Consider the following 26854-nt stretch of genomic DNA (forward strand, 5'->3'; position numbering starts at 1 on the left):
AGGGGGTAGGTAGGTGGGGACATGCTAAGTTTCCAGATGTGGTTAGGTGACCTTGGGCACATCCCTATTTTCTCATTTTGAGACGGTCATAGGCCTAAATGATAGATGGAAGTGGGAGCATGTTGCCTCCTCCACAGGCCTCCAGGGCACCCACCTTTGTCAGTGGACCAAGGGGTGCTTCAGGGATCCCACAGCAGAGGAAGGTGGTTCCCCTGTACCAGATGTCTGGCTACCCTCCTACTGCCTCTCATAGGCCCCCTCAGCTTGTCAGCTGCTTGGGCCCAGGCCCATTCCCTTGCCTGTGTGGGTAAGCAGTAACGATGTGTGGCTTCACCTTTTACTTTGTTCTTGGGGCAAGACCCCACGTAGGGGCTTCGAGGGGTTGGGGGGCTCATGAGCGCCAGAGCTGCCCTCCAAGGTGCCCCTGCCCCAGACACAGCCCCAGCAGTGCCCGGTGCCCCTTGAGACTCAGCATAGATTTCTGGAGCAGGGCTGCATCCTGCTGGCTGCACTCAGCTAGGACCAACCAGTCGTTCTTGCTGACATCTGTGCTGCTTTCTCTTCCAGGTGGGGAGTCGTACTGGGGAAAACCCTTCAAAGATGAGTTTCGGCCCAACCTCTCGCACACGGGCCGGGGCATCCTCAGCATGGCCAACTCGGGGCCCAACACCAACAAGTCTCAGTTGTGAGTTGCTGGGTGACTTTGGGATGGGCCTGGGGAGGCGGCCAGGGGCTCCAAGCAAGGTGTGCAGCAGCACCCTGGGGAGGTGGTAGCATCACACGTGACACAGCTCAGACCAGATCTGCCCAAGTACAGGCGTGTGTACCTACGTGCAGAACAAGTCAGCAGGCAGCACTGTTGTCTGGGGCATGCACCTGTGAAGAAATAGATACAAGTTCCCAGGAGATCCGGAAAGGCCTGAAGAAGGCGCCACAGGAAGCAGATGTGGGTGTGGGCACAGGTGCCCAGGCAAAGGAGTGGCAGGGAGGGGTAGTGGTGCAGGAGGGGCCAGAATCGAGGTCTGGCTTGAGCAGCCGTTGGTTGTGGTGCATTTATAACAATGGGGGTACTTGGTGAGGGGACAGGAATTCTGCTCTGAACATTTATGTGTCAGATGCCTGGGACACCACCTTGTTCCTAGTGGGCCTAAGTTTTGGTGCTGAGAGGATGCGGATGGGCTAGAGGGACAGGCCTGGGTGTCCGCATGTCCAGATGTAAAGGCGGGGGTGGGGTGGGGGTGAGGGGCCCACCAGGAGCAAGTGTGGGGAGAGGAGCGGCTGGACCCAACCTGGCGCAGGGGGCGGGTGTTCCCCGATAGGCTTCTGGCCCCTTTCCTCTCACTCCAGAGCCGCATACTGCATTTGTGTAAATCGGGACTTCTGTCCGTTCATTGCCTGTCATTCCTGCACCAGCGTTACACTTACTAATACATTGGCTCTGTAGGAAGCTATGCAGGCAGTTCCACTCTGCTCTCACATTAGTTTCTGGCTTTACTCTCTGATAGGAACTTTAAGATCCTTTTATCTAGAGCTCTGTTGGGAGTCTAGTTGGAATGACATGACGTCTGTATTTTGGAAGAAAAGATGTGACATCTTCCATCTGAGAATTTGACTTGGCTTTCCCTGTGGATATGTTTTATATTGTCTAATGTGATTTTATAGTTTTCTTCACATGGGTCCCTTGCCTTTCTATATAAATCTACTCTACAGGGATTTTATAATTTATTACCACAAATTATAAGTGGAGTTTTAAGTGGAATTTTTTCCCTAGTTCTATTGCTTATGTAGAGAAAACCTATTTATTTTATATCCAGCCACTTTATCAAATTCTTCTATAATTGAAATAGTTTTTTTGTTAAGAGTGCCTTTGGAATTTCCAGATACATTTATCAGCACAAGGTGGTGTCCTCTCTGCTTTTCTGGTGCGAACACCAGTCACCTCCCTGTGAGGCCTGAGAGGGAGAGGACGTGGCATCCGCTACATGACGTGCTGTTTTGCCATCTGCTTAAATTTGTTGTGGGACCTGCTTTTTTAGGAGAGGTGGTGGAATTTCCAGATGCTTTTCTCTTAGCATCTGTTACTGTGATAGGATTTTTCTCCTGAAGTCTGTGGATGTGACCACTAGGTTGAGCAGCCTTTCTGTGACTGTTTTGTCCTGGAGTAAATCTGGCTGGTTCTTGCTGCACTGTGTTCCACTGGCTACTAGTTTCACTTGAGTGCCTGTCTTTGTACGGGCTCCCAGTCTCACCTGGTCAGCTTGGGTCTGGATGTGGGGTGCAGCTGAGTACAGTGAGCCTGCTATGACTTTATGGCCCAGGGTAGTTTAACTTACGCTCGAGTCAGCTGCTTGTGAAGTTAGCTGGGCAAAGACAGCTTGCAGATCATTCATGCTAATTCCTTAGTTGGGCTCCAGGTCATGGGCCAGCTGGAGTGTTTCTGTTTTGCCAGAAATTAACTCGTCCAGCTCTAGATTTCCAAGATGGTTTTCCTGGTGTCTCAGTGCTCACGTCTCCTCTCTCAGTCCTGATCACATCTGTGTTCCTTTTTCCTGAATGGTTTGTGAAGGGCTTGTCTGTTTTTACTTTGTGTAACTGTTTTCAGTTTCCACCTTTAACTTCGTTTGTTATCTCTTCTTTCACGTCTTACTCTCTGCCACTAAGGACAGTCAAGTCTGTACACATGCAGTGCGTGCCTTTCCCTCTTGCTGCCTGTTAGTTGCTGGTAGTTTCAGTTTCTTTCTAATTCAAAGAACTAATCTTAGATGTTATTTACTGTTATATTTTTCCCCATTCATTATTTTTATATTTTCTTCAGGACTATTTTATTGTCTTTTAAGCTTCTCTGTGTTAGAAATGAGCTACTGAGATACCTGCTGGGTGGCCAGTCAGGTCTGCACAGCCACAGGCTTTGACATCTGTGACCTGTCTGCGGGCCTTGCTGGGTCGGACCTGGGGGCTCGGAAGAACTGTCCCTGGTTGAATGTGGTGATGCATATTGATAAAGCTGGGGGGTTGAAACCTCTGTCCCTCTGTATCCGTGGGGTGTCAGGATGAGGGCAGTGTGTCACGGTCACAGCAGGGCTGCCCTGCCTGCACCGCTTCCTGGGGAGTGGCTTCGTGCACTATAGCCTGCCTTGGAATGCTTTTTGCCCTCATGTCTTGTCTGATACCGTCTTCCATCTTCTACTTTCAGATTGTTGGAGTTTTAGGGCTATTTTAATGGCACACACACGGATTTTGGTTTAATTCAACCTGAGAATCTTAAGTGTGTACTTATCTTTCCAGTTGGTATACTGCCATTATCTTAACTTGTGCTTTCTGATTAACCTTTTTCAATATTTCTATTTCTTCCTTTTCTCTTTCTCCTGGTTTGGAAATTGGATGTTTTACTTCTAGCCTTAAATCAAGTACATCTATTTAAACTGTGAAGTTACTAGTTAATACCCCTCCCTCCCTCCCTCCCAGACAAGACCCTTCCAGTCACCCCCACCATCCACATCAGTGTAGTCGGGAATTATGTCATCCACTAAAGACAATTTTTTTAATCCATTTGCTGATTTTAGAGAGGGAGGAAGGGAAGAGAGAGAAACATCAAATTGTTGTTCCACTTATTTATGCATTCATTGGTTGATTCTCGTTATGTACTGACCGGGGATCAAACGCACATCGGAATGATGCGCTAACCAACTAGGTACCCAGCCAAGACCTAATTCCATTTTTTTTTTTTTTTTTTGCCAAATCAGAAGTGGAAATGTTCTAGGTCAGTGTTGCTCTACGTGCACCCGTGTCTCTGTGTAAATCTTTACTCCTGTCCTGCTCATTGCCTTCTTCCTGCTGGTTCAGAGTCCTTGGTGCTTTAGTCTCAGTGGATGGGTTCTGGTCTGTTTGCTCCATCTTCAGAGCAGCCTCTGCCTCCAGGCTCTGGGCACAGTGTCTGCCTGATGGTAGGTTGGCAATGGCCGGGCCTGAGCCTCCCCTGACCATTCCTGGTGGCTGTGCATTAGGATTTCTCCTGGGGGGGCCAGAGGCCCCAGTCCCCAGGGTGGCACTTTGGTTGATAGCCTGCCCTGGACAGATAGGGTATGGGGGTCGTGTACACAAGTGAGCAGCTTCCCAGAGCAGGCTTGGGGCAGGGTGTGTGTGTGTGGGGGGCTGATTTGTGCCCAGTGGACTGGGGGACCAAGGTAGGAGTGGGGAAGCTCTCACACTCTTCCTGACCCTCCTGTCCTCCCCAGCTTTATCACCTTCCGCTCCTGCGCTTACCTCGACAAGAAGCACACCATCTTCGGGCGGTAAGAGAAAGCTCCTGCATGAGGTTTGGGGTCTTGCTGCCTTTTCCCTAGGCCTGGCCCTGTACTCTGTTGCCCTCTTGACTGTCCCCGCTGAGGCTATGGCCATGCAGAAGCAGGGAATTGGGGCTTCTATTTTGAGCAGGGGACCTTGGCTAAGGAGAGGAGCCCAGCTCTAGCCCTGCCTGGTGGCTGTCCTGCCCAGTCAGCCCCTTGGGTTCTTTGGGTGATCCCAAATCGCGCATCTGGGTCACCTCCTCTCTCCAGCTTCTTGTCCAGGGCCAGCAGACCTTCCCTGTGAAGGCCCAGGTGGTATTTCCAGCTTTGTGGCATATGATCTCTGTCACACTCCTCTGCTTTGTGGTTGCAGCCCAAAAGCAGCTATGTCAGTGTGGAAGCAGTGGATGCTGTGTCCTAATACAGCTTTACTGGCCACCTGCTGGCCTTGCCTCTTGCACCCCTCCTCTCCTGGCCCACAGTCCTGGGCTGGCCCTGTGGGTCTTTCTGAATCCAGTCTGTCTGCACCCCTCACCCTGTGTGAGGCCTTCGTGGGCCTGCGGCCTGGGCCCATTCTCAGCCCCTCTTCCTGCCGTGCTGTGGGGACTTGGCCTTTGGGGGTGCCCTGAGCAGGTTCATATTCAGAGCCCCCCTCTCCTGCAGGGTTGTTGGGGGCTTTGACACACTAACAGCCATGGAGAATGTGGAGAGTGACCCCAAAACTGACCGCCCTAAGGTATGTACCCTGGGAGAACAAAGGGGCCACTCCCCAGGCTCTGCCAGGCAGGCGTGGGGTCCTGCCAGCCCTGCTCACTGGCCTCCCCCTGCTATAGGAGGAGATTCGCATTGAATCCACCACGGTGTTTGTGGACCCCTACGAGGAGGCTGATGTCCAGGTGAGGAGTGTCCAGCCACCATATGGGGAGGGACTTGGGGGAATCCTATCCAGCCCGAGGGGCTCCGGACTAGCCACGTCCCTGCTCCACCACAGATTGCCGAGGAGCGGAAAAAGACACAGCTGGAGGAGGCAGCCCCAGAGAACACAGTGAAGAAAAGCCAGCCCAAGCCAGGGAGCCAGGGCCCCCCCACGTACCGCCAGGGGGTGGGCAAGTACATCAACCCAGCAGCCACGTGAGTGGGGTGGGAGCTGGTATCCGTTTCCATGGTATAGTCCATGTGCTTACTGATCTCATAGCAGGCACGGGGATCGAGCAGTGAGCGGGTGCTGGGAAGCCTCTGCAGGGTGGGGGTGATGTTGAGAACATGGCTTCCAGCTTGGGGCCTGGCCCCCATAGCAGCTAAAGCCTGGTGTGCTCTCTTCCCAGGAAACGTGTAGCAGATGAGGAACCATCAACCAGTGCAGCTGTCTCTGTGGCCAAGAAAAAGCCCAGCGGAGGTTTCAGGGACTTCAGCTCATGGTAGTAGCAGCAGGCCTGCTGCTCTGGACCCAGGTAGGGACACAGTACTGGGGCTTGTGTCCACGCCCCTGAGGTTTTTGCCCTCACAAGCCTGCCCTTTGGGCTGCACCTCAATGAAGCCCTTGCCTATTGCTTGGGTTCCCTTTCTTGGCCCCAGGAGCCCATGGGCCTCCTCTTCTGTCACCCAGTGCAGAGTATCCTGGCCCTGTTTCCCAGTCCTGCGCCCTGCTGGAGCCCACATCTTGGACCACCAGGCACTGGGTCTAGGTCTGGGAGAAGGGCTGTCATCTCCTGATCGCGGTTTTCTTACCACCACCACCCATTTCCATCATCTCGGGGTCTTTTTTTTACTTCATGTGGTCTCTGACCTGGAGGCTGAGGTCTATGTTTTGACAAAGCTCAGGGGCTTCTGATGCCAGTGATTTGAGAACCCTGGACTAGAACCTACATGTTATTTCCAAAAAACTTTCTTGCCACCTCTTGCTTGGGTTTGCTGAGTCCAGCCTAGCAAGGACCGTGGGCAGTCCCAGCTGTGCCCATTGCAAGCCTGCGTCTGGGTTCTCCTCCAGGACTGCCCACCTCTGTCTCAGGATGGTGATGAGACCACACGTAGGTGAAGACAGCTGTTCCTGCTGGACATGAAGGCCCTGCCAGCTGGCACGCCCCCTTGCCCATCCTCAGGGCCCATCCTTGCGCTCAAACACTGGCCCTCAGCTCTTAGGAAATGCTAGTATGGCTGGCCCGAAAGCCCTAACTTAAAAGTTCCCTTCCCTGATCCTGTTTTTCTATAAATGTCTTAAAAAACTTACTCTTGCCTGCCCGTCCTTGTTTTCTGTTCGTTCTGCAGGCTGTGCCAGCCCGGCTTCCATTCTCCTGACCTGACTCTGCTACCTCAGCTTTCCTGAAGTGCCTCTGGAGAAACCTGGGGACAGCTGCCTCCTCCAGGACCTCAGCCTCCTCTAGCTCTGGGCTCTGCAAGGGTCCCTGTTCCCTCACACCCTTTCTCAGTGCTTATGGTCCTCAGGTCGGCACAGGCTTCCCCCCTTCTCGTTAATGCTGAAATTCTAACCCAGTTCCATCCTTGGTTTTTGTTCTTTGCCCCCTCACCCAAAACCTCAATTCTGACAGTCTCGACAACTCTTACTTCCAAAATGTACCTTGGCAATTCTTTCCCAGCTCTGACGCTGACCACCAGGCCCCACCCCGTTCTCTCTCACCTGCCTGGCTCTGGCCCTCTTGCGCATCCGCTCGCTGGCCTGTTATCTCGCTTCAGGCCAGACACTGCTGCCTATACCCTGTCCCTCTGCAGTGTGACTGTCTAGCCCCTCCGTGCCTTTAGTCAGTGGTCCCTCACTTTTTCACAACCCCTTTACGCCACCCTCCAAGCTACAGACGTCTGAGAACTCACCTGTGTTTGCACCAGCACTGTCTCCGAGAACCTGGTTGACACGGGAGGAGAGGGCAGGCAGGGTGGGGGTGAAGACCCCGGGGGTGGGGTGGGTACAGCACACCAAGAACCCTGGGCTCCTGAGGCGTGGAGGCCTAGCCCTTCAGCAGTTCAGAAGGAGGAGGTGAGTGTGGCTTAGCCACAGCCCGGAAACTGCAGGGTTAGGCTTTTCTCAGGCCACACTTGCAGACCCCAAACAGGTGGTGAGCCTGGTGGCCAGCGCCCAGGGGCTACTTCTGCATATGACAGCGCAGGACCAGAACTGCCTACGGAAAGAAGACCCCTGTGTTCCTGGTGGGAGCTGCACGGCACCAGGGCCTTGTCCCTCAGCATCAGAGGAGAGCACCTGAGCACAAGTGCTACTGAAAAGGAGACACTGGACATGGAAGCTTTATTTTTAAACCTCAGAGGACCAAGGGCTGGACACAGGGAGGCCGAGGGAGGCTTGTGCGCTCAAGCTTGGCGGTCCTGCTCCGAGGGGTGAACCCTTGGGCCAGCCCGGGCTGTGGCCCATGGACCCGCCCCACATGGGAGGACAAGCAAGGGTTTACATTTTTGTAGGTGGTTTTGGAGCTTAAATTGTACTTTTCCAGAAATTAAAAGCACTTGGATTTTTTAAGTACCTGGTAAAGTCATCAGGTAAATTAAAGGACTTCCGAAAAATTCCCATTTCTGATCCTTGCTAATATCTGACAGATGCCATCAAGAATAAGTGTTAAGGTATAAAAATACTATATATGTATATAAAAATGGCAACAAAACTAAACCACAGTTCTAAAGCAAATGTACTGAGCCAGAGGACATGGCACAATTTTAAGTTAAATGCATTTATAATCCTGGCATCACCTCCCACTCTTCAAGGAAAAAATATTTTAAATAACTTAAATAAAAGTCAGGGGATGACATTCACTGTTTAGGAATTTGAGAGGGTGGAACATTCCAGCACTTCACTAGCACGTAGTTGTGGCTCGTGGATGTCCTTCCCTAAAGCCAGCTCATGCTCAGTTCGTTTGGTTTCAAAAGGAGCTTGGATTTTTTAGAAGACCAACAAAAAAGTGGTAAGAGTATTTGTATCAATTACCAAAAAAAAAAAAAACACAAGTCATAAGACTGCTAGGAAAAAGGTTTCAATGTCATCACAACCGACGATACAAAACCAAAGTGCTCAAATGGAAGGACCAGTAAAATTGCCCAGAACATATAAAAGCTTTAAATATAAGTTTAGTATATACAAAAATTGGTCAGAAGAATTTTAGAAAGATCCTTCAGCTGAAGTGAAGACCTCACGGAGAAACGCTCGGGCCGCTGCCCTGGTCCGGCCGCCGGGTGCAGCGTGAGGCTCGTAGAGGACCCCAAACGAGAAGGGGAGTCAGCTTAGGCCACGTTTGCAGTTAGTACTCACTTCCCACGGGCGGCGTCCTTCAGGCCCTTCCGTTGCCACTGGGACCGCGCAGGTGCTCGCGGTTGAGGCCTCTGCAGGTTTCGGCCACGGCAGCGAGCCCCGGGGCTGCGCGCCGGACGCCAGGTCGGACAGACGCTGGCACAGCCCAGATCTTTGGACACAGCTCAGGGAAGCGGCCGCCAGCTGGAGCACCTGCTGGAAGGGAGGCTTCCACAGCTGCACAAAGGTCTTCCCTTCTCGGCTGACGAGCGGCAGGGGCTCCTCTGTGCGAACCCACCCTGGAGTCGGGGCCGCCACGTTCCCATGTTCCAAGGCGGCAAGACAGGCAGAGGTGGTGCCGAGAGGGCAGCGGCCAAACCGGAACCGGCAGGGGAGCCTCCTGCCTGCATGGCCGGGAGCTCTGTGCTAAGGGGAGGGGCTCAGGCTTGCTGCCGCCGGACTAGCCTCACCCAAAGGCAGTTTCAGAGCCGTCCTACAGGCCGAGAAACACCTGGGCACACTGCCTGCCCGGGGCCCTGTTCCTGCCCTTGGTGCTGGGACCCAGGGAGTCTCACGCCATGGTGACCACACAGAAGGCCTCCCCACACACCTGCAGCAGCAGGCTGGGCCCACAGGCTGGAGTCAGAACAGCGAAAAACAAAACTTACTTGGAAAAGTTTTTGACCTCAATTTTCTGCAAATTGGCCAAAACCTGTGTCGGGCCCACTCCCTGCTGAAGCACGGGTGGATCGAAACTTGAAACACGTGGCGGCAACTCAGGACTTAGGAGACTGCCCAGGCCCCTTGTGTGTCAGCCCATGGGACAGACCAGGCAAGGCAGTGGGACCCGCTGAGCAAACATCCCATTTACAAAGTTTAAACCTGTCTTGCAATTTTAACCTCTTCTGAAAACATTAAAACAATCTACCAAATCTCAAGTTTGAAAGTTTATCCTGTTAGTTCTGGCCTCTCTCATATGCAAAAATAATTTTTCTTCAAGTACATCAGAGTAGAAAAGGAAATCCGATTTACTCGGTCCAGTGTGTTAAACTATTACTCCATGGAGCAGCCCCTCAGTGCCCGGCTGAGCCCCACCTCCGGAGCCCCGTGTCCAGGGCTGTGGTCCTGGCGCAGCTGCGCCGTGGGCCCCTGGAACAGTCTCCGCTAACAACTAGTTCATTTGCTTTCTAGATAAGGAAGCTACTGGCTTAAATAACAAGATGTTGCATTAGACCCACTTCTCTATAGCTTATCTAAAACGTTATCAATGGTATCTTCTGTTTTTGAACAAGGCTAAAAAACACACCCTTGGTGTACAGATTTGTGACTGCTTCTGGAAGATTCTGAAATGAGCCCTATGACTTAACAGCTCATTCGCAAGAGAAATAACCAACTTGTAATTTTGCAAATTAGGAAAAAAGTGGCTATAAAACCTTCATTCTAAATGACAGGGTGAACCTGCTCTCTAAAGAGACCCTGTCCCTGTGGTCTGTAGAGATTCGGTCTCTTTCTATCAAACATGAAAGAGCAGCCAAACTTTATCTTAAAGGCATAGGTTAAAGAAGGTATTAACTAGACGGGTAAATCATCAGTTGGTTAATTCTTTCTCTAGAATGTGAAACATTAGAAAAAGGTCACTGAAACATTTCAGAAACGACCACATACATGAAGACATAGACCGAGGGAGCCTTACCCATGGGATGGTCAGAAGAGGCCGGCTTGCAAGGTTCAAGTTCAAGGAATATTGTCATCCAGGATGCTCCTATGTTTCCATTAAAGTCTCTTTCACAAAAAAGGACTCAGAAGAGAACAGGAGGCCTTCACTCTACTCCCAACCATTGTCTTTGATCATGTGGGCAAGCTCAATAATAAATTTTCCTTCCTTATATTTCTGACTGCTCTCAAAGGCATGTTCCTTGGGGGTAAAAAAGTAGAGACAGAGAAGGTTTCAGGACAGACTGTTTCATTTTTCAACTTCATTGCATTCTGAGCAGAGAAAACAGCCTTTAGTAACGTGTCTCCCCAGCTGTTTCCGGCTCATGGCTGGGAGGGGTCTGTCTCGGGTGACAGTGTACACGTGTCATCAAGTTATGGTCAAACTTCAAGGGAAATATGAATTCAAATTTGTTACTGAGCACCTTCCATTTGCAGGGCAATTTGGGAGCTAGGGAGAGCAAGACGCTCCTTCCAGGGACACCAGGTAGAAGCAAAGTAAAGGTGACTGTGAAAGCCCCGGGCAGTTCAAAGATGTTGGCGGCAGACAGGGCCCTTTGTTGGGGGTGGTTCAGGGATGGAATGCGATAGGCCCAGTAGGTGGAAGGACTGGGGGAGTGTGCAGGCCTCACTGAGCCTGTCTCTCTGATGGGGACATGGGACACCAGCAACGATAGAGAATTCCAAGGGGGAGAGCAGGTGGCCCTGATGAAGGAAATGAGAATGGCTGCAAAAGACAACTTCAGGCACCACTCCAGATGGGCCTCTTAAATGCTGAATCTGGGGGGGGACGTGCACAAGATGGCAGGGCACACTGGGGACATGGGACAGAAGCTGGGGCACAGGAACAAGTCTGGGAGTTGTCAACATAAAGGTCAAAACAAGCTGAGATGAGAGGAGATCAGTCAGAAAGGTGGGAGGGAGATGGAAGCAGAAAATGGCAGAGACTTCCCACGGCCAAACACTCAGTTACCACATACAGGTCAGGTTTGGTGGGGACAGCGGCACCTGTGCCTGCAGAAAGCTTGGGGCAGGAGGTAAAGACCGAAGATGGGGCAGGGTGGCAACATTCAGCACAGGCGCCAGGAGAAAGAAGGGGCTGGAACTAAGAGCCTGTAGGCAGGGGCTTCTATGTATACAAGGCGCCAAGCACTGCAGAGGGTCTGCTGTGATGGCTGTTGGAAAGTAACGTCACCAGCCCCGAGCCCTGGCCACCCAGATGAGTGGGAACAGCCTCCCTTCCCTTGTTGCATGGGACCCACAGGGCACAGGGTCTGCGGGGCGGGGCCGTGCGCCCCTGACCAGCGTGCAGGTGTGCCCACACAGCTTTAATTGGCCCAAAAGAAATTTCTTTTAAAACATGAACTCTGGTTGATAGGATCACACTTCCGGGGCAGCTTTTACACCTCTGCAAGTCTTGTTTCCATTTGTAAACGTTTTATTACAGTAAATCTGTGTTCTCCGGAATGTCAGAACACAGTGGCTACTCACGTATTTCCACCCGAGCGTGGTTTTGCAGTTCTCACAGTAGATGTCTGCAACGGCGTGGAGGCCAGTGAGAAGGACTCTCTCCTCTGCGGGGCCACAGCCCACGTTCACCCTGCAGGGAGGAGGCAGCAGGCGCTGGAGACCCTGCCTCCTGGGGGGGCCCGGGCTGGCAGCATTTCCACCCCCACCTAGGGATGGCTCCCACCCTGGGGTGATTTCTTGAGCCAACTGGTTACCAGACATGCAGCAGTGTTTCCTCTTAACTCCCGGCCTCCCCTGCCCCTGCCCCCCGCCACCTCTTAGGAGAAGGAACAACTTTTTATCTCCCACAAGGATCCCAGGATGGGACAGGTTCTGGGGAGGTGACCACAGTTCTGCTGTAGTAAAACTGAAAACCTCCCACAAATGGGAAGCGAACCACAGCATGTGTGCAGGGCTAATTCCTCAGGAGCCTTATGCTTTCCCGAAACTCTTAAGACTAGAGAGGAAATTCTTTAAGATCACGTAAGAGACACTGGGTAATTTGAGACCACTGGGGACACTATATATTCCAGCTGAGTAACGGAACGGGCACAGAGAAGCTGCGATAAGTGGGCCTGACAGCACAGCACGTCCGCAAGGCTAACCCGCAGCGCTACTCACACAGAATTGAAGAGGTAGGCGCGTCCCTGGCTTCCCTGAAAGGACTGCAAAGAAGAAAAAAGGTTTAAAAGGTTATTGCGATAAGACAAAAAGTGATGATGAGTTTGGCATTTTGGAATGAAAATGGAGCAGCTGTGTTTCAGGTCTTGGGCCTTGACGTGAGTTGAAGGGCCGCCCTGCAGAGTGAGGGGGCTGCGTTCAGGGCCCCGAGCAGGCCAAGCGTCTTTCCCGAGGGCCCGGGAGTCACAGGGCGCCCCAGAGAGCTGCCCAGGTCGCTCCGCCAGCACAGGATGCACCACGCCTGTCCGATACTAGGGGCGAGGGGACGTTTTCATGCTTTTCCATTGAAATAGAAAGTCACAGCCCACGATGGCCCCTTACTTGGAGGAAAGACAGCTCACCCAGGAGAGTGTTACAAGCTAAGAAATGGCTCACAGCATATTTATGTACTCTAAGACGATTCAGGAGGCAGGATGGGGTATTCGTGTCAGTCCCAGACTCAGCTCTCACAACCCCCTCTTTCCTGGAAACAAGAGGGAACACTGGCTCGGGGCTCATCTGCTCCGGTCCCAGGCTCAAATGACCAAACGGAACAGAGGGACCACAAAAATTGTCGGTGAAATGCAAACAGAATCAAGAACACTGTCAACAAAAATTCAAAAGACTGCAAGGAAGGCTGACTGGATGGCCCACCAATCCCATTCCCAGAACGAACTGTAAAGAACAGGTCAGCTTGAGTGCCTGAGGAAATGTGACAAGAATGGTCACCATTAGTGTTTGTAGTCGCAAAAACACTGGAGGCAGACACCCACCAATAAGTGAGCAAACAAGTGCCTTCACTTCACATCCGGGACTCGTGCAGACATTAAAAAGGAAACAAAACAGATGGGTGAGAGGGTGTGGAAAGACAGTCACAGAGGACTGTTAAGGGAAGGGAGCCAGCTGTAAAACGATGTGCGTCGTGAGCTCTTTATTTAAAGTGAAAAATACGCCTGGGCGTGGCTCAGCGGTTGAGCATCGACCTAGGATCCAGGAGATCGCGGTTCGATTCCCGGTCAGGGCACATGCCCGGGTTGCGGGCTCGATCCCCAGTTGGCGTCCAGGAGGCAGCCGATCAATGACTGTTATCAGTGATGTTTCTATCTCTCCCTCTCCCTTCTTCTCTCTCTGAAATCAATAGATTAAATAAAAAAATAAAGTGAAAATGTGTTGTTATGGACACACACCAAAAAACAAAAAACCAACCAACCAAGACCAGACAACATACACACCAAGCTACTAAGTGATTACTCTAAGGAATGGAGCTGGGATAGGAAGGAGGAAAAGGTATTCTCACTTTTTACTTTAGACATACACATCACTTTATAATTTCAAACAAGTATCTTTTATAACTGAAGAAAGCAGAGCCCTGGCCGACCCATGATGAACACCCCACCTGAGCAAGAAATAAACCTCCGCTTGGCCCTGGCCGCGTGGCCCAGCTGGTCGGAGCGCTGTCTCACACCCCGACAGGCGGCGGGTTGGATTCCCGGTCAGCGCACAGCCCCAGGATGTGGGTTAGATCCCCAGTCGAGGTGCATACTGGAGGCAACTGATCAATGTTTCTCTCTCTCTCTCCCTTCCTCTCCAAAGTCAACAAAAAACATATCCTCAGGTGAGGATTAAAAAAAGAAATAAACCTTTGTTTTAAGTCACTGAGATTTGGGGTTGTTACTGCAGCAAAACTAAGCCTGAGGCTACCACTGTTTTAAATATACAGCTTTCAGACTTAAAAAGGGGTCTTCCCTTAAGTAGCTTCCTAGAATGAGGAACATTATTTTGTCCAATTTAACAAAGAATCATCATACGAACTTTTCACACATCCCTATCGGCCTTCAGTTTTCTAGATTGATTTTCCTAATTCTCACCTATTCTGCAAATCCTCATTTTTCTCACAGGGTTTGGATCCAAGATGTGCTCAGATCTATGGTTCAGATTCAGGCCACCGCCTGACTACAGCAGGGCTCTGCAAACTGCTGTAAATTAGAGCCAGATAAATATTTTAGGCTTGGGGGCCATATACCCTCTGGCACAAAAGCAGCCACAGATGAAATATAAAACTTTACAAGAATAGCTGGTCTGCCAGATGTGGCCTGCAGATAAGAGTCTGCAAACCAGACAGAGCTTTCTAACAACCAGACCCGCCTGCACCAAGAGGGCTTCCTCGGGCCAGGGGACTGCTTGTTAGTGCACAGATGCACCAGGGGCTGGGGAGCCTGTCAGGAAGGTAACTCTAGCCTCGTATGAACTGGGTTCTGCTTTATGTTACAAATGATGTGGGATAACAATATAAGACAGCGATTTTTAACCAGTGCGCCGCAAGAATTTTTAAAAGATGCACTACCTGGCTACTTAGTCAGGGGCACTGACCTTTTTTCCCTTAGACTGTCAAATAAAAAAATGACAAGAGCCAACACAATAGCCATCCAGTGTCAATGAATCAAAATTATTGCTATTTTTTTGGTCAGATAGGCAAAATATATATTTTCTGGTGTGCCATAGAATTTTTTTTTTTGGTAAAATATATCTTTATTGATTTCAGAGAGAAGAAGGGAAAGGGGGGAGAGAGAGACAGAAACACTAATGATGAGTCATTGATTGGCTGCCTCCTGCACGCCCCCTACTGGGGATTGAGCCCGAAACCTGGGCATGTGCCCTGACCGGGAATCGAACCGTGACGTCCTGGATCAGAGGTCGACGCTCAACTGCTGAGCCACACGGGCTGGGCATGCCACAGAATTCTAGTAATTAGTTTGTGTGTGCCACGGGATGAAAAAAGTTGAAAATCGCTGATGTAGGGGGGGGAAAGCAGTTTACTTCAGCACCAGCTGAAACACAAGTCTGACACCTCTTGGCAGCCTGTGTGCTTGAAGAGTTTAGGTTCTCAGCTCCCTTTCATCCTAAAGTGCTCATTTAATGTCATGACTGTTTCCACCTGGCAGGCCTCTGCTCTGATGTGATTTAAAACAACTTAATGGCTTTTGGGTGCTCTGGAAGCAGCAGCTCACATTCCTTTCGGCCCACCTCACAGTGGATCCGCCCACATGCTTCAGAACAAAGACCGTAATGGGGCCTGACACTGACGCCTGCTTAGGTGGCATGAGCTTAGCCAGGGACACTGAGCCCCAATCTGGGGGCCCTGGAGCGGCTCTCCCGAGCCTGAGGTACTTCCACTTCTGCCCTGAAACCTCTGAATGAACAAAGGAGCTGCAGGAGAACAGAAACTCTGCCTTGTTTAACAGTTTTTATTTCGGATAATGAACAGAAATGAAACAACCTGTCATTACTACCTCGTTAACACACAAGCAGATAAATGTTCTTCTAATTGAGTGAAACAACAAGCCTCAGCGGAGATTCCCGACAGACTGTTTTAGAAAGAGAGTGAGGTGCCTGCAGCCCAGGAAGGCAGACCTGTGAGGGTGGGTGAGCGTCCCGATCTGTGAGAATGGGGGGTCATGACCTGTGTGTGGGGGAGGGGGGGGAGGACTGTTGCTGCTTCCCAAGGGAACATTCACTCATCCACTCCATTTGGATTGTTTTATATGTATTAATTGATTTCAGAGAGAGGAAGGGAGAGAGAGAGAGAGAGAGAGAGAGAGAAACATGGATGATGGGAGAGTCACTGATGAGCTGCCTCCTGCACGCCCCCTGCTGGGGATCGAGCCCGAAACCCAGGCATGTGCCCTGACCGGGAGTCGAACCGCAATCTCCTGGATCCTAGACTGATGCTCAGCGGCTGAGCCACACCGGCCAGGCTGTTTGGATTGTTTTAAATGTTCACAAGTGGTTGAGTACAAGCATTACATACTGCTAATAAAGACGTCGACCCAATAAGACAGGATGGGGCCGTTCTTGTCACATCTACCAGGCTGCTCCAGGTCCTGCAGACAGTGCCCAGAGCTCCCTCCTGGGCATTTTCCTGAAAGAGCCCATCTCCCACACAAAGCCTCTTTTCTTCCCAGCCATTCTAAGTTTTAAAAAATTCTTAATTCTCTTATTAAACTATTTCCACAGATTTTCTTGACTTCCTTTGTTCCTTCAACGTGTCTGGTTTCACACTAATTTTACTGCTCTGACAAATAACTGACTCATCTGGCGCTCCGTGATCTCTGGGAGTCCCAGCTGCCGGCCTTCCAAACCCACCCACAGTGTCAAGATCAGGAGCATGTGGCGCAGCCACACTTAGTCACGCACAAGACTTTCATCAACGCGGCCCAGAGGCTCTAGACTTTCAGGACACAGCAAACCCAGAAAGCCACGCGATGGTTCAATGTTCATCTGCTACTGAGGAATGACATCACTGTCAAGGGAACCTCATCAATTTCTAGACACAAACCACTTGCCTTGGAGATCAGCTCGTCGTGATTGGCCAGGTGGGCTCTGCAGTGGACACAGCTGTATGTTCGGTGACAGTTTGGCAGATAAGCTTGGAAAGTTTTGGATTTTGTCATCTTTACCATCTCGCCTGGGCACTCCTCGCTCAGCTCAGGGCTGGCACTGAAAGAACTGCGGCTCTGCTGGGCTCTCTGACAGAAGAAACACTGGGACAGGCATGCAAGAGCCGTTGTTGTTCAGAAGGCGTGTGGCACTGTCCACACAGCTGGGACGAGAGAAAAACGCCACAACCTGTCAATAAATCAAGACAGTGAGTTATGGAGAGAGCGAAATACACCGAGACGGTGCGTTTAGGACGCATGTGTGCTGAAGAACGGGGAGGGCGGGGCTAGAAGTTAAAGACCGAGGCCTGTCATTAATTGTCCACACAAAGAATACTAATACTTAACCACTGTTTAACCATCCCAAATTTAGTTCAACATGGCAGGTGAACTACTTTTACATACAAAAACATTTGAGAAAAACATTTGATCAAATGCATCTTATCCTATGTGTGGCTTCAGGAAAAGTGAAAGAAAACAGCAGCCAACAAGGTTCCCGCCTGAGTGAGGCAACGGCACCACTGGATACATCTTGTCCCAAATCATGGAATAAATGACTCAAAGCTCCACGACACTCATGAATAAATGATGGATCCGCTAGTTTTAAAAAATATGTTTTTATGTATTTTAGAGGGAGGGAGGAAGGAGGGCAGAGAGAGAGAAACATCGATCAGCGGCCTCCTGCGCGCCCACTGGGGACAGGCCTGCAACCCGAGCATGTGCCCTGACCGGGAATCGAACTAGCGACCTGTCGTGCACAGGACGCCTGACAAAATGAGCCACACCAGCCAGGGCTGGAGCCGCTATTCATTAATCTTTAAGAAATTGCCTATCGGTCCAGAAATAAATCCATGTATATGGTCAAATGATTTTCAACAAGGGCACCGAGACCATTCAACGGAGGAAAGACAGTGTTTTCAACAAATGGTGCTGGGAAAACTGGACATCGGAATACAAAAGAATGAGTTAAACCCTTTCCTTACACCATATACAAAAATGAACTCAAAATGCATCGAAGACCTACATGTAAGAACTAAAGCTGTAAAACTCTTAGAATAAAATATAGGAAGAAATTTTATGACATTGGGTTTGGCAGTGACTTCCTAGATGACACCAAAAGCACAGACATGCATGCAGATTTACAGAAAAAAAATTAGAAGAAAATGGGGCAAAGGCATTACATGGAGAGAAAGAGGGAGGATTTTCCAGAATTGAAGAAAGACACCAATCCACAGACTCAGGAAGTCCAATAATTCCAAGTAGAATAAATAAAGTCACAACTGGCCACATAATAATAAAACTGCAGAAAACCAAAGAAAAAGAAAAAAAAGCCTTATAAGTATCCAGAAGGGAAGGGAAAATTACCTTTCAATGGAACAACTTCCAAGGGAAACAATGCAACCCAGAGGGCAGGAGGGAAAGGGGCCTGAAGGTTCCGAAAGACAGTAACTGCTGTCCCAGAACCCCGTTATCCAGTGAAAATACCTTTCAAGGATTTGGGGAAATGATATTTACAGACAACTAAAAAGTTTGACCTCAGCAAAATGTCACTAAAGAAGTTCAAGGATGTGCTTCAGACAAAAGAAAAACAACTCTAGATAAAGTCTAAACTTCAGATTAAGAGAAGGAATGGTGAACGAAGGGAATGGTAAATACCTGGGTAAACTGAACAAGGTCGTGTAGAGCTTTAAAGGTATGATTATGATACATGACGACAAGTCAGGGTGAAAACTGAAGTGAGAACGTTCCAGAGTCCTTGTATGGTCCAAAAAAGAACTTACAGAGAAATGTAATTTCTGATGAAACTTCTGTAAGAACAAAGGTGTGTGACTTCCAAACCCATAAAGGGAATATCAGGGAATGATAAAATGTCAGTCTAAAGGGAGGCAAGAAAGGAGAGGAAAAGAAACCCGACAGAGACTAGGAAGCCCAGAGAAAGGAGAAAGAATTAAACCCAAATATATCAATGCTACAGGAAACAGAAACGGGTTAACAGAGTTTAAGGTTTCAGACTGAGCAGAAAACAAAATTCATGTAGATGCTATTTGCAAGAGACGCATCTTAAACATAAGGACACAGAAGGCTGAACAGATAAGGCTAGAACGTGGGCATGTACCCAGGCTGCAGGTTTGATCCCTGGTTGGTCCCTGGTTGGGAGAGGGGTGTACAGGAGGCAACGATCCATGTTTCTCTCACACTGATGTTTGTTTCTCTCTCCCTCCCTTCCTCTCTCTCTAAATATCAATAAAAAACATCCTTGGGTAAGGACTTAAAAAAAAACCCAGGCCCTGGCCAGGTAGCTCAGTTGATTAGAACATTGTGCCAATATGCCAAGGTTGAGGATTCAATCCCCGGTCAGGACATGTACAAGAAGCAACCAATGAATGCATAAATAAGTGGAACAACAAATCGTTTCTCTTTCTCTGTCTCTCTCTCTCTCTAAAATAATATATATATATATTTTAAAGAGTCTGATACTGGCTTGGGACAAAAAACAAGTAGACTTGACATGAAAGAGAGCTCAGAAACAGATCTACGCATATCACAGGACACCAGATACAGCAAAGTGACACTGTGGCTCACTGGGAAAGAGCAAATTTTTTTTTAAATGGTGCTGGACAATTGCGTACCTAGGAAAAGAAAAAGTTGGATTCTATTTCATGCCATAACAAAAACTAATAGCTTATCAAACTTTCCAACAGAGAAAACCAGCTAGCAGGACGACGGTGGAGAAAATTTCCACACAAGGTCCACATGCCGACACCCACACACCTGTCTCCTAAAATGAGGCCTGTTTCCTTCTCCAATATATGGTCTTCACGACCAAATGAAGGTGTTAATGAACAAGCCCGATTATATCGAATATTCCCCATTAGTAATTCCCAAAACACACGTTTCCCATTAGCTGCCATTAAATCAGGTGTCCATCCTGAATTTTTCCCTCGGGTTTCTTCAGAATCAAGGACAAGGTGTTACCGAACTCAAGGGGTTCACCACTTGGGGTGCTCTATTCCAGAAGACCTGGGTGTCCCAAGGTAGTTTTATTACTTGCAGTGAGGGACGCGCGATGCGCATCCAAAGCTGTCTCCCGAAGGGAGGCGTGGCCACTGCCTAGATACACTACTTGTTCATTACACATTGATTTCTTCTTTGCAGTTGGCTACATTAATCCCTTGGGTTCCTATGAAGCTGGTCTGCAAAATACTGGGCTACACTTTAACATTTAGCAAGAATAACATGGAGTAATAACATTTAGAACTGCCCAGACCTTGGGGTTCATTTGATCAGGTTTCATCCGCTGCTACGGCCCCTGGACGCTTGATGCATCTGAACCCGCATTACCCTCACCTTCGGTAAGCTCACTGACCTGCCGGGGAGATCGCGGAGGTAAGTGTCACCCGGACACCACCTGCACCTCCCGGGCGACTCTCCTCCCCGCGCAGGGGTTCAACACGGTCCACGCGGACGGATCGCATCCACGCGGCCCACCTGTCAGGAATTACCAGCAAGGGGAGCCTGTCCCGACGTCGCCCCTTACTGAACTCACCTGGAGTGCTGTAATGCCTTCACCCAAGTTTTTTTTATTGAAAGGAGCCTTAAGTTAATTAACTTGTTTTATCCCTTCTCTCCTTTCCTCCAGCTTCCTTCTGAAGCACAATGTGCGGGCCCGAGAGGCACAATCCTGGATCAGCCAGAGGCAGTGACTCAGGTCTTAGAGTTCTCGGGCCCCTTTAGTGGCGGAAACACTACTCCCGGTGACCAAACAGAGAACTACGGAAAGTGCCCTGCGCTTCATTCGTGGCTTTTAAACAAGTGATTCTCACTCATTTATAATTAGAATGGGGGACAGTCCTCATTTCTTAACCTTTGCATGGGACAACACCTTTAAAAGCGGCAACTTGCCGAGGGTTTTGTTTATTTTGAATTTCTCAATGCCATGTATGCCGGTCAGTTTCCTGAGGCTCCACTGGACAGCCCCCACCCTAAGGCTTCCTCTACCTGAGGAGCCACCAGCAGTCCTGAGGGCCCCTTCCCTGGGGTGGCCCTGCTCATGGCCCTGTCACCTCTAAGAGCCTGGCCCATTCTCAGCGCTTATGGTCAGCTCTTAAAGACAGGGTGGGTTGTGGCTCACACCACGTGTTCCGTTATCTCGGTCTTTACCTCCATTCCTGTCACACCCCTCAAAGGGGGTCCTGGCAGAGTAGTGGTCATGTCTGGGTTTGGGAACCACCTTTAAGCAACTAAAAGGCAAATGCATCAAGTGAACCACGTCCATCCCAGGGCATTACGTTCCCGCGCAGGGAGGGCAGCTATCATCCTCCCAAAAGATATTAGTGTGGGCTAATTTTTTAGAGCAAAAACAATATTCTGATTCCAGAAGTTTCTCTCCTAAAACAAGCATGTATAATTATTTTAAGAGAACGTGAATCAGGCTCGTGTCCATATGGTGCCGTTACCACACTTCTAAAGACAAAAACATTGAGAAATAAACTGCAAACCAAAGAGCTGTGACAGTTTCAGGAAAGAATGGAAGCTGCCCAAGGGCCGAGGGCTCCCTTCCCTCTCTCAGAAGCACCCTGCCAGGTCCTCACACCACAGTACAGCAGACCCCGAGATGCCACCTGCTCTTCCTCCCGGCACAGCACTGCCACAACCTGGCAGGTGAGTTCCAGTCCCAGGCAGGCAAAGGAGTGAGCTTGTCAGTGTCAGAGGGAACTGGGGTCTCCCTGTCACTGGTGTGCTGGGGACAGAGCTCCAGGGGAGCTCAGGAAGAAAACACAGCTCAAAAGAGACAGTGCGTGCTCACACGGCCTGCTGTTTGGCCAGAGTTCCTGGAGAAAGCAGAGCCCCAGGCAGGTGGCGTGCGCAGGAGATCACGTCCATCATGCAAAAGGAAATGTAGACTCTCCCAAACAGCCTCACAGCCAAGCCAGCCCCATTCTAAGCAGTTCACTTTATGAAAACCAAATGCATTAATAGCAGCCCTAGGAGATGAGTGTTCTTAGGCCCACTCTGCAGACAGGGAAGTTGAGGCCCAGACAGGTGAATCAATCTGCCAATGTTGCAAAGTAAGCTGAGGGGCTGGATTCAAAGCCAGAGAGTCTATACCCTGGACCACAGTGCCCGCAGACAGGTGTGAATTTTACTCATCGATGCAAATTAAAAGCATGCCGATATCTGCCTTACAACATAGCAGGCTGGCAAAGGTTTTTAAAAAGTTGGTAACACCACTGGTGAGAACACGCTTCGATGCAGCCATTTGGTAGCAGCCATTTGGTAACACCCATCAGTGCTCCGGGGCGCCCCCAGACATTTACCTCTGGACTTGCGCACGAGCAATATAACTGGATAACAGTTATTACAATGTTGCCTGTAATAAGATTAGAAACCGCCTCAAGTCTAACCCAGACACTAGCCAAACGTGCTGATAAACATGAACCAGAAATAGATCCAAAGTGGGACCTCAGGCTGGGGACAGGGAGGACAGGGAAGGTGACTTCCTTTCTGTCTTTTTTTTTTGTGTATAACGTTTGATTTTGAGACCAAGTGTATGTACCGACAATTCAAACTCACATGGCACGTGCACACACAGGGTGGAAAGGCCCGGAAGGCCTGACATCCGAAGGTGTGGCAGCATGGGCACAATCTGCCTTTGGCGGGACCAGCTCCCCCCACCTTCCTTCCTACCTGAGTTAGAATGAAAACCTTTTCTCCACATTTCAGGAGCTGGAGCCTTGGTGGATGACTGGATCCCCGGGGAGGGAGAGAAAACCCCTTTCTTCAGTCCTAACCACCTATGCGGGTGTCCTCAGATAAAACCCCTCACCCCGCTGTGGGCTCCACTGCCCCGCCTCTCCGGGGAACCGGAGGGGTCTGGGGTCCTGCATCGCCCAGTGGCCGGGACACGTCTGCCCCCCAGGCTCTCTCAACTCTCCCCGCACCCGTGGTCAGGTCCTGTCTCCATCACCCATGAGACCATGATTAATGAGTTTGCACGGAGCCTTTCTTTTGGAAGACCCTTCAATACATACTTCAGTCCTCCCACTCGTAACGAAGTGTCCCGTCGCGGCCTCGGGACGTTCTAGCAAAGGCTGCTTGTTCCCTAGCTAACAAGAAGGGGAGACCGCAGGGACCACAACACGCGCTCAACGGTGGGACTAGGCCTGGAAGGCGGGCTGAAGAGGAAAGAGGTGGGTAATCCTGATTAGTCACCTGCTAAATAAAACACAAGCAAACACTCAAAGCCCTGCGCTGGGCAGGGGGAGGGAAACACCCGAAATGCAGAGAGGAATCGGAAAGGGGGCCAGGGCTGGGGGAGAGCAATGAAGGGAAGACAGGTGGCATCAGGGGGAGCCAGCAGGTGAGGTTTGGCAAGAGCCAGGCTGCTGGGGCGTGGGGGGTGGGGACAAGGCTCCACTCAAACTGTGGCACAAAGTGGTGGCCAAGCTGTTACCTTACCTGTAAAATGGGGGCAAAACACACTTCACAAGGTGGTCCAGAGACCCTCACAAGAGGTCGTGTCACTGCGATAGTACGGCAGAGTTACCAAGCTTGGCACAACCTCGCAAACCCCACAGGGAGTCCTGGGCCTGGTTCCGAGGCACAGCAGGTGCCAGGGCAGGGTAGGGGTCTCTTCCCCGGGCAGTGGGTTGGCTGGCTCCAGGATTTCAGTTTTACTCTCAGCAGTGCACAGGTTTTCCGCAATGCCCCATCTCTGTCACAATGTCACCCTCTTGACTCCTTTCCAGAAACTAACTCATACTGCCCTCGCCAGGACCCTTGGCCCTCCAGTGACTTGGCTGTTGAGTACTTTCTCCAACCTCAGCTGAAATCTCTTGTCAAAATTCCCACTCCCTAGAGGTTCTGCTGATTAACAGAACTACTTTTCTAAAAATTCTAAACCAAATGAATCTCGAATGCAAAGTGACACAGGATGGTTCTCAAGCTGGCAGACTTCTACTGATGCTCCATATTCTAAACTATACTCCTTTCATCAGTCTTCTAGGGAGAAAAATACGAGAAAACGACATGATAGCCCCTTGCCCTCCACACTCCCACACCTGCCCCTCCACACAGGGTCCCCATGGAACTTCGGGAAGGCGGGCAGAATCGAAGGCAGACGTTATAGGAACACTGCTCTCAACATAAAGAGCTTTACAAATTTTAGTGCTTCAAAAACAGAAAGACTTAATGTCTGGAATTGACTTCATGTACCCATGTCAGTTGCTAATTTTGGCAAATATATCATGGCAATGTGGGACGGTGACAATGGGGATGGTAACACTGGGTGTGGGGCATACGGGGATTGTCTGTATTATTTTGCAACTTTGTAAATCTAAAATTATCCCAAAATAAGTTCATTTAAAAAGCAGAAACACTATTACTCAGATTACTAATTAAACTCATTCAGGTTTTTTTTTTTTTTTAAAGTGTCCAAAACAGGCCAGACCCTGTGCTACACGGTCATTTTAAAACATGAGTGTGCCCTGGTCCTAGCTCTCAGGGGTTCCCACAAGGAAGGGAGCATGGAGGTCTAGGAGAGCCGCAGTATTAGCGTTCTTCACGACTGTCACCCAAGAGCCCACAGCTAGGGTAGGGGAAACCAGGGCAGGATTATGAAACTCAGCAACACTGGGCTCCAGCACAGCGCCTCAGCAAGCGTTCGTCACATCCACTAGCACAGAGCAGAGGCTGGAGGGTGCGCCGGTGAAGGGAGCGAGGCAGTGTGCTCAGGTGCAGCCCCTGAAAAGGGTTTCCCAGGAGGCAAGCCTTGTCAGAGGCTTTAGGTGAGGGATTGGTTGGTGGAAAAAATAACATCTTGGCCAAGGAATGGGCAGGTTAAGGTGTGTATGTTTTGGATACAAAGAGAAAGAAGAAATGCAACTGAACAGAAAAGGCCCCGGGGTGGCGAAATTGTTGTCTTCCAAGGCCACTGTCTATCTAAAAAGGAATTCAGCCTTCTTTCCATCCTAAAACTCGGCACCTAATTTGGACATCGAAGATGCCAATCACAGGCAGGGCTGGGGGAGGGGACCCTGCCTAGCAGGTTTCCACAGCGAAGGCATTTGCGAGCTCTGCTTTAACAGCGCCCGGTGCCACAAGTGGTGAGCTAGCACCGAGGGCATTTCATCTTAGCCACGATCCTTACGCGGGCAACTGGAAACGTCTCCCCCTTTCCATAGTCATTCCTAGGAGACCTCTTTGTGCGCATCTTCCTCCCCAATGGCGACTTGTTTTTTTAAAGAGGGAAAAGCCTGTCGTCATGTGGTTCATTCCCTCTGTACATTGTTTACGGCTGGGGGGCGGGGGCGGAGAGGAGGGAAGAAAGCGGGGGGCAAAATCAGAGATTAGGCTCTTTGGTCCGCTCCAAAACGGAGGGAACCAAATATCAACAAACCAGAGAACCACACCAGAAGGAAAACGCCGACAGGTGCGTCCGCTCGCGCCCCGCCTGCCCGCCTGGGCGCCCAACAGGTGCCTCCAGACCCTGCCCGCACCCGCAGGCTTCTCGGGTCGCCACAAAGTAGCCGCCCGCGCAACAGTGTCCAGGCCCGCCCGTACTCACGGCCGCTCGGCGGTCCGCGCCCCGGCCCGCAGTGCCCATCCGGCCCGGGCCTCGGTCAGCGCGGGCTCAGTTCCCACGCGGCCCCGGCGCGCCCCGGGACGCGTGCGGCCGTTGGTACCTCCCCAGGGCGCGAGGCATCCTCCCGCCGCCGCCCCGCGGGCCGCCAGCCCTTTGTTTTGGAGCCGCGGCCCCGCCGCGCCGCCGTTAACGGCCTCGGAACGCGGTCCCGGCCAATCAGCACGCAGCCCCGCCCGCGCCCCGCCCCGCCCGCGCGCCCCCGCCCCGCGCGCTCGGCGCTCGGGAGCTCGGCCCGCTCACGCTCGGCGGGGCTGGGCAGGGGCGCACGTGCCACGGGGCGCGCCGCGCTTCCATTGGCCTCGGAACCAGCTGGTGAGGGCGGAGGGGCGCAGGGGCGGGACCGTGCGGGGCGGGGCGGGGTTCGGGGGGCGTACTCGGCGGAGAGCGCCGCGCGCGCAGGCGCGTGCGGGCCCGGGCTGGACGCTTATCCCGCAGGATTCTGCGCCTCTGTGGATCCCGCGCCCTAGGAAGCCCGCAGGTCACCTACTCTCTCCGCACGCGTGGTTCGGCCGTGGACAGGATGGGCTCGCAGCTCCCGGAGCCAACGTGGGGTGTGCGGGTCGACTGTGCGCGGCGCCCGGTTTTTCCAGGCCAGACCCTCGACCCTGTCCGCAGAGTACGGGTCTTGCGCGCTCTTGTCCTCTGACCACCCTCCCAGACCTCTTCAAGCCTTTCACCCGAGAACCTCTGGATCTGCACCTGGCCCCTGGCTGTGTTCTGGAACCCCTAAATAGGGCCCGACAGCGCCCTCGCCCCCCAGGCAGCCCGCCCTCTCCCGTTGGCCACACTTTGTTTCCCCACTCCCGTCATTATTTTGTTGGTCCCATAGCCTTTCTCTGTAATTTAAAAATTACATAACTTTTGAAATCCCACCCTGTTGAAGTCACAATGTATGTTAGCAACCTTTAGATCTTGTTTTTGCGCAATGCACTGTAAAGATCTGTCTTTGGGTATCACCTGATTACTAGAAAACAGCTGGATATTGCCTCTTAAACATTTGTTGGAACTTAGCCATTCTTCCAGTGATGTCTCCAGCTCCCTGCTTCCAGAAACCCGACTGCAAAGTGGGAACTCATGATCGTTTTAAGATGAGTTTTTCAGAGATGTCTTCATCAACTGTTAAGTCTTTCAGGTCTCCATCACTTTCCAACTAAGTTTCCTTTTTCTTGGAAATTGTCAGGATTACTTTGTCTTAAATATTAAGCTTTTGTTGTTTGCTATTGCAAATGTTTTCTCAGCTAGCCCTTTGTTAAAAAAATTATAATTTTGATATGATCCAAAGTTTACATAATTTTTGTATTCTGCTTTTTGAAGGGGCATTTTTCTGTTATTGCAACTTTTTGTAAATATTTTTAGTGGC

The 26854-nt window shown here is 50.8% G+C and overlaps 2 protein-coding genes across 5 annotated transcripts in view; one reads left to right on the forward strand and one right to left on the reverse strand.

Moving 5' to 3' along the window:
* The window catches only part of PPIL2 (peptidylprolyl isomerase like 2), a 27019-nt gene extending 18767 nt beyond the window's left edge, over positions 1–8252 (forward strand). Inside the window, exons 15-21 of the mRNA XM_016204317.2 lie at positions 568–685; positions 4236–4292; positions 4950–5022; positions 5120–5182; positions 5278–5417; positions 5612–5737; positions 6552–8252. Coding sequence (XP_016059803.1) covers positions 568–685; positions 4236–4292; positions 4950–5022; positions 5120–5182; positions 5278–5417; positions 5612–5708 — 548 coding nt within the window. The 3' untranslated portion in view covers positions 5709–5737; positions 6552–8252. The remainder of the gene's footprint in view (positions 1–567; positions 686–4235; positions 4293–4949; positions 5023–5119; positions 5183–5277; positions 5418–5611; positions 5738–6551) is intronic.
* YPEL1 (yippee like 1) lies at positions 733–25526 on the reverse strand. 4 transcript variants are annotated; one of them, XR_001602541.2, is made up of 6 exons: positions 25417–25526; positions 16758–17040; positions 12376–12419; positions 11737–11845; positions 10226–10447; positions 733–876 (listed from the first exon to the last, which is right to left on the reverse strand). XR_001602541.2 is itself a non-coding variant. In XM_016204320.2 (5 exons), the coding sequence occupies exons 2-5, from the start codon at positions 16872–16874 to the stop codon at positions 10358–10360; spliced, it is 360 nt and encodes a 119-aa protein (XP_016059806.1). In that variant the 5' UTR covers positions 16875–17040; positions 25417–25526; the 3' UTR covers positions 8257–10357. The 4 variants fall into 4 exon arrangements, 2 of the variants coding, with proteins under 2 accessions (XP_016059806.1, XP_087684492.1); XR_001602540.2 differs by lacking the exon at positions 733–876 and adding an exon at positions 8257–10140; XM_016204320.2 differs by lacking the exon at positions 733–876 and having other exon boundaries at positions 8257–10447.
* Between the last annotated feature and the right edge of the window lie 1328 nt (positions 25527–26854).

This window comes from Miniopterus natalensis, chromosome 20 (genome assembly GCF_054644295.1).
Source record: "Miniopterus natalensis isolate mMinNat1 chromosome 20, mMinNat1.hap1, whole genome shotgun sequence".
NCBI lineage: Eukaryota > Metazoa > Chordata > Mammalia > Chiroptera > Miniopteridae > Miniopterus > Miniopterus natalensis.

What these genes read in the sequence shown, in the direction of transcription:
- YPEL1 (XM_016204320.2), bottom strand. Translation starts at nt 16,874, where the DNA reads ATGGTAAAGATGACAAAATCCAAAACTTTCCAAGCTTATCTGCCAAAC. An exon ending in GCCTACCTCTTCAATTCTGT is followed by an intron (nt 11,846 to 12,375) that starts GTGAGTAGCGCT and finishes TCCTCCCTGCAG; the next exon opens with GGTGAACGTGGGCTGTGGCC. An exon ending in CCACGCTCGGGTGGAAATAC is followed by an intron (nt 10,448 to 11,736) that starts GTGAGTAGCCAC and finishes TTTACCCCCAAG; the next exon opens with GAACATGCCTTTGAGAGCAG.